Source organism: Pectinophora gossypiella, chromosome Z (genome assembly GCF_024362695.1).
Source record: "Pectinophora gossypiella chromosome Z, ilPecGoss1.1, whole genome shotgun sequence".
Lineage (NCBI taxonomy): Eukaryota > Metazoa > Arthropoda > Insecta > Lepidoptera > Gelechiidae > Pectinophora > Pectinophora gossypiella.
In genome coordinates, this window is record NC_065433.1 from 17612614 (window position 1) to 17619653 (window position 7040).

General features: G+C 38.4%; 1 protein-coding gene across 1 annotated transcript; it reads left to right on the forward strand.

Moving 5' to 3' along the window:
• Window positions 1–1080: 1080 nt before the first annotated feature.
• Window positions 1081–4374, forward strand: LOC126380487 (B2 protein-like). Its single transcript, XM_050029931.1, has 4 exons — window positions 1081–2703; window positions 2805–2831; window positions 3324–3569; window positions 3970–4374. Exons 1-4 carry the CDS (start codon window positions 2641–2643, stop codon window positions 4117–4119), a joined length of 486 nt encoding a protein of 161 aa, XP_049885888.1. The 5' UTR covers window positions 1081–2640; the 3' UTR covers window positions 4120–4374.
• Window positions 4375–7040: the final 2666 nt, after the last annotated feature.

Here is a 7040-nt window from a genome sequence, read left to right on the forward strand (position 1 = left end):
ATCGATCTGCTCAACTTTATATTAGGCACATCATTGAATGCCGGCACATCGTAATCTGCCCAGGCAGATTTTGATCGACCCAGTTCAACAATTGTCCCACGACATACAGATTTACTAGTTTAAATAAGTCATACTTCGTAAAAGAAACAACAATTATTTGTTGCTGTAATCAAAACTAATGTAGCTTCTCTACTAGTAATCGTGAATTTTACTTAGGACTTTAAGGTAATAAATGTTGGTGTTATATACTTAAAATATTTGTTTCATTTCTTTTACAATTTGTATTTTTATTATTTCGCGACCTGTGCACCCACTGGCTTCACCCACCGGTGTACCTTTATGTACTTACATAATACTTAGGTACATAGTTTATCGGTAGTTACCGCGCTACGACTCAGTGTCGTTACCTTCAACTACACTTCTATTACACAGTACACAGAATTTGCCACTGTTTCGTGCAACTCCTGACCTGTAGGCCGTCTGATGTACGCGCATATGTTTGGCGTCGTTTATTTTCAGTGTATGAACTAAACTCTCTATTTCTGCACGCATTTACGCACCCTTATGAACCTTTTATAAAACCCCATAAAAACTATTACGTTTTTATACAGTACGTCGTTTTGTACAGGCAATCTCGCAACTTCTCCGTGTCGGATCTATCTAACTGAAATGCTCCGGTTCGTCGGCGGTCCAAGTTGCTCTATGCCGAAATGAGCTGAAGAGTACGCTTTTGTTCATACATTTCGAGTATCTGATATTCCTAACTTATTTTGACTATGATAATACAGTTGTATGAGACGTAGGCACCCGTAATCTTGACTTCAGCGTCCTGTGACTGACCATAATAGAATTTAAATCTAAAGTGAACCTCTACGATCGAAAATACCTATGAAAAAAGAAATAATACATTTGTCAAAGAAAATTTTAAATTCAATTTATGACATGCGCTTCTAATAAGAAGCATGCGGTATCGGGATTCGGGGCAAGTCATGTTAAAAATTCCATAAGAAAAATTCTTTAAAATTAGTTCGCGACCATGACACTGCTGTGGCTAGCGAACCCTATATGTGTTAACAATTATTATGAATTTAAGGAGTTTCAGCATTCTTTGCTCGAGAAATAATTGGTATGTAAAACTGTCAATCCTTTTATAAATAACGGCGCATTTAAGTACCTATACGGACATTATTTTTTTATGTTACGGAATCTATCAACCCGGTGGCACGTTTCTCGTCGTCACGTTTTTGCCACCGGTGTAACATTTTCTATAGTATTAGCTAGCTACTAGTGTTGCTAAAGAGAAATCATTCAATACATTTTTTGAAATCCAACAAACATTGCCCGAGTGCTCGGAGAAGCTTGGAAGTTTCCGAGTATGCAATTCGCACTTTTCATGCTGCTATGACTTCCCAAAGTACTGATTTAATAATTACTTGATCAGTATCCTGTTCCGGTGGAACCAGATATAAAGAGTGGACTCCCCTTTGATCTCCTTTAGGTACTGGTGTCAATAAGCTAAGACCATCTTGCACCATTTTTAGCTGAAGTTTGACCTTTGCAGGTAGAGGAATGCCATGTTTCATATTAACATTCTTCATGGCTGTACTGGTATCCCCCTGCGTTCTCCAACTCTTGTGCCATCACAAAGCAGCTCGTCCACCATCCAGCGTATGCATGCATCGAGTCGATTGTCAAGACTGACATCCATAGAAACCGCCATGGGTCATCAACAGGAAAGCACACCACATTTTAATAACTGACGAACTAACTATGTGTACAATAAATGGAGACCGCCATGCATCTTCAACCGGAAGACAAACCACATTTTAATAACTTACGCTATACCATTACGAAATAGCAAATATTTACAATGACCAAAACGTAAGTTCTATTATCCATTATTTTTAATAAATAAATAGTCATCGTTACCCAATGGCAGAGCACATAAAATAATAATAAGTTGCCAAAAAATATATGGCCACGCTAAAAGACTTTATAAATGAATGTCCGTTTTGTCGGCAAATAAATAGAAGACAAGACAATGGGTGCGAATATTTGACGAGTGATCAAATAATGTTGTGATTTCGCGTCCGTCACTTATTGACAAAACATGCTGCAGTATTGTTCATTTCACAATACTGCTCCTCTACCACGATACTCTACCTTGTAATACTTGTTCCGACAATATTTAATTTTATATCTCATAGAATTTACTTAATTAACCGTTTTTCACTTCTAAGCAATTAAGTACTTAAATAATTTACTATGAAGCAGCAAGATTCGCCCGCAGTACGCACGAACTAGCCAACAATAACTGAACTTTGAAATTTATTTTTCAGGTGCCCCATTATCTTCATGCAGTTTCAGAAATTAAAGCAGCAATAATCCCTGTTTCTTATCTACTATACATTAAAAAATTTCGTCGAAAAATATTTACACCGTAACAAGTGTCGTGGTAGGCAGGAGTTAGTCAGACTAGTTGCGGTTTTAAATAAAACATGGTGTCTGAAGAAAAGTGCAGTCGCTGTTGGTACACGAAGGCTTTAAAAATTTGCTTCACGTGCTACAGTCGCTTCATTTGCTGCCACTACGAGTCCACGGAACTAGACTACGATAAACCACGGCACTAAATAAAATATAATGTTGAACGGGACCTGGCTGTTGGCCTTCGCCGTGCTTGCATCGTTTGTCGGGGTTTATCAGGTAGAAACCGACAGATATATTTAATATACTCTCTTGTGATTGTTGTGTACGATACTTTGAGTTTAATATAAAATGCTTTAATAGGATTCTATTAATTTCAGGCCACAACGGGATGCAAGAATTGCATAGTAAGTAGATAATACATTATTTTTCTATAAGTATAATTAAGTAGTTGCGTATTAACCCATGTGACATACTATCTACTTTGGTTGTTTAAGTAGTAGAGGAGAGGCATATGTTTGAAATTATTTGTGGGGTTTTGTGATAAAACGCTAATCGGTAAACAGAAATTGGGCTAAAATCTACCAAATGTAACCTTAAAATTAGTGAGTATTTTACCAAGGGTGCCTTTCGTATTGCCCACGCGAATCCCACGTTTTTTGATAAGAAATGGTGCTGTAGAACGAATAACTTAATGAAAACCATTTCATTTGTACTCTTTCTGTGAAATGAGATTCTCTAAAACAATAATCCACCCAGACGACGCCCGGTGTCGCGCACATGGGGTCCATCTCAGGCGAGCTACCCTAAACTTTGTACCGGGTGAGATACCTTAGCGCATGCGCAAACGTACAAGTCTGGTCAAAAATGCCTAGTGTAACATGAAATCGTTTTTACAGAACTTGGGGAAAGAGGAGAAGGCGATGTTCCGCGCACATTCCAACGCTTGCCTCTCGCAGTCCGGCGTGGAGCCCCGACTTGTGGACACGCTGCTCCACGGAGAACTAGTCGATGACCCGGCGCTCAAGAGCCACGTCTACTGCGTACTACTCAAGTGCAAAGTCATCAGCAAGGACGGGAAGTTACAGAAGACGGCGGTGCTTGGCAAGATAGCGAACAGAGCTGACGGCAAAAATGCTACAAAGGTAAGTTTTCATTTAACGCTGCAGGCCGTTGTGTTTCTGATATGTCTCGGACAGCAGAGGTTTGACCCAAGGTGCACGCCTATGGGCATATCACGAAATTATAATTGATAATAGATCATATTCCACCACGCTGCTCCCAATTGGGCTGGTTTATGTGTTCGGTGCCGACCCATTCGCCAGAATTTCCCAGTCGCACGTTGGCCTCCGAAACGACTTTATAACATGTGTCAATAACCAGGGCCGACGATTGTACGCCTTTGCGGAGTACCTACTTAAGGAGGAGCTCGAAACTACTAAATTGTCACCCTTCCAATGACTGACCGCACATGACATTGCCGGTCTTTATAATCAAAAGTATAACCAGGCTACCTTCTACGTTATAAGTAAAAAATAATTGCAGGCATTAGAAAGCTGTGCTGACCAGAGGGGTGACACGCCCGAAGACCTGGCCTGGAACCTCTTCCGCTGCGGCTATGAGAAAAAGGCAGTCCTGTTTAACTACATGCCTACCAGTGACGCCAAAGCCGAACTTGAAAACAACAACAACTAACTACCCTTAAAACTCATACCTCTAAACTAAATTCGAAATATATGCTGTCTTACTCGTACGTTTATGATTTTAAATTCAGGCTAAAGGGGTTTAAAATTATAATGTTAAATTTTATTACAATTTTAAACCCCGTTCTAATCTCATATCCCAATTATATAGTCCAAGAGGTGATCCCAGAAAAAAATATTTTAAATTAATATTTACCTTTCTAATAATATAATATACTACCTTGTGAACGGTTTGTATCTCTTTATATTTTATAATACAAAGTGCCACTATATATTGTTGTTTTATTGTTAAACTCGTAAGCAATTTTTTTTTGTCTTATTCTTGTGGGCACCAAACCATGTGTCTACACTCAGCGGGATCCCCTGTCTGGGAGACATAAGAGTGATGCAGAGAATTATATCTGAATTTGTTCTACTGAATTATCCTGAAAACAGAATTTGTTCCGTTAAAAAAACGGAAATACAAAGTTTTCTAACCGACCTCCAGCCAGCGGGATATTTCCCAAAGTTAAGTCTGATGAAGTATAAATTGGTATTAACTTTTAGATCTGTATTTATTCTGTTCAACAAAACAAAAAAACTACTTCTGACGTCCTTACTTCAGCTACAATCAAGCTGCAATGAAACCTCCAGTCAGCGGACTTTTTCTCTCAATGACATTCTTTTGTAACTTTTACACTAAAATAATATCGTTCAAATTCTATACTTTTTAATTTAAGCACTAGATGTACGAATAGGTAATTTAAGTGAAATTATAGTCGTAAATAGGTAAATTTTTATTAGATTAGTGTAAAAGTTACAAAAGAATGTCATTGAGAGAAAAAGTCCGCTGACTGGAGGTTTCATTGCAGCTTGATTGTAGCTGAAGTAAGGACGTCAGAAGTAGTTTTTTTGTTTTGTTGAACAGAATAAATACAGATCTAAAAGTTAATACCAATTTATACTTCATCAGACTTAACTTTGGGAAATATCCCGCTGGCTGGAGGTCGGTTAGAAAACTTTGTATTTCCGTTTTTTTAACGGAACAAATTCTGTTTTTAGGATAATTCAGTAGAACAAATTCAGATCTAATTCTCTGCATCACTCTTATGTCTCCCAGACAGGGGATCCCGCTGAGTGTAGACACATCACCAAACCGGTATCAGGGCAATCTCTTGAGCCGCCAGAAACAACTGACATAGCTCGTAACTTTTTTCTCCTAATTCAATAGACAGATGAATAAATAGGTCTTGAATAGTTATCCCCTTTTTCCGTGCCTACTTTCATTCGTGGAATTGTTCCAAAAATTTGCCAGTTTTCTATACTGTTCAGCTAAAATTCGTGATAAAAGGATAAATTGCTATAAAATGTGGAACACGATGTGGAGTGTATAATATGCGGTCCAGTCAAGGCCTTTCGGAAGGCAACACGGACCTCAGTCTGAAGGATGAGTTATGAATAAGAAAAGCAGCCAGTTGGAAAAAGGCAGTTTTGATTGAAAATAGGTTTTTCTAAGTTTTCTTCTTTGCGATCTTTAGAGAATCCTTTCAGAGCCACGATACCCCTGACGATACCCCTGGTGGTATCGTGGGTCTTTTAAAATTAAACGATACCCTTTTTCGAAAGTAGTTTCACGCAGCGCAAATGTTTATATTATAGTGTAAAAATATAACCAAAACAATGTTTGTTTGACTTAAATATTATGGGGAACTGACAAATTTAAGAACACTCCACAGTAGCAACATCATGGGAGAAATAGGCAGTATTTATCCTCATTCATAAGCGTTAGAACCTGGCAGACCTGGAACAAGTGTATATGTTTGAAAAGTATTTAATTACAATACCAAAGTTTATGGAGATTCACAAAATTTTGCGACGTATTTCAACAAGTGCTTAGCTAATAAATTACTTAATATTATGTCAAAGCCAATTAGCATACATACCTCGCACTGCGCGGCAACCTCACCCCAATCAACCGGAAAAAGTATGGAGCATACGCGGCACCCATGCGGTTTGGTTGAAATATGTTTCACGGGTCGTAGCGGGAACCAACGATTAACTTGCTTTTAGAAGCAAGGAATGAGAACCAGTTTTACGGTTTGGTACATTTTGCCCTATAATTTGTCCTTAATTTACACAAATATTGAGTTTAGCACAACACACGTAGAATTTTGGAGGTAGTTTTACTATTAAACAATAATGCAAAGAGGATATAACCCCTACGCAAAAATGCTTAGATAAAAAAACTGCCTATTCGCAAAACATATGTTTTGCAAACGTGTAGGTGGAAGTATATACATCTGCCTACCCCTTGGATAATACAGGCGTGATGCTGAGGGAATTCCACTTGATATCATCTCAGAATCATGGTCTGAATCATCACCTAAAGTTTTCGTTACGGTGTCGGTGTCACTAACACCCATACATACCCGTAGGCTACCTGTACACGTACTTACTTGTACTGGGTGTAAGTGACATCGTTACGAACACAGAGGGGGATGATTCAGCTCATGAATCTGAGTGGAATTTTCCATCCCAAGAGTATAGAATTGAAAATATGAAGTGGAATTTTCCATCTTAAAAGTAGAGAATTTAAAATTATTTAAAAAAAACTAATTTTGCGACGGAATTGCGCTACCCTGTATTTATTACTAGGTACATAGGTGTGAGAGTGGAAAATAGTACCTACTTATCCAACGATACAAAATAAGCAGACACGTATTACAATAGCCACAGGGAAAACCTTTCAAAGTGCACCTAGTTAAGTATACCTAACATGGCACCAAGTAAAGTGTAAATTATATTATTCGAAACAGCTTTATGATCTCATTGCATGCTGTGGGCGGTGACCCACAAGCGTCGAGCTGTACCGGCGACGCACAACGTTCGCTTGCAAGATTTGTCTACTGGCAGTACGAGTGCGTGCCTTTGCCT

Coding starts and splice junctions, on each gene's coding strand:
- LOC126380487 (XM_050029931.1), top strand. CDS start 2,641: ATGTTGAACGGGACCTGGCTGTTGGCCTTCGCCGTGCTTGCATCGTTT. Junction 2,704..2,804: donor CGTTTGTCGGGGTTTATCAG/GTAGAAACCGAC, acceptor TATTAATTTCAG/GCCACAACGGGATGCAAGAA. Junction 3,570..3,969: donor ACGGCAAAAATGCTACAAAG/GTAAGTTTTCAT, acceptor AAATAATTGCAG/GCATTAGAAAGCTGTGCTGA.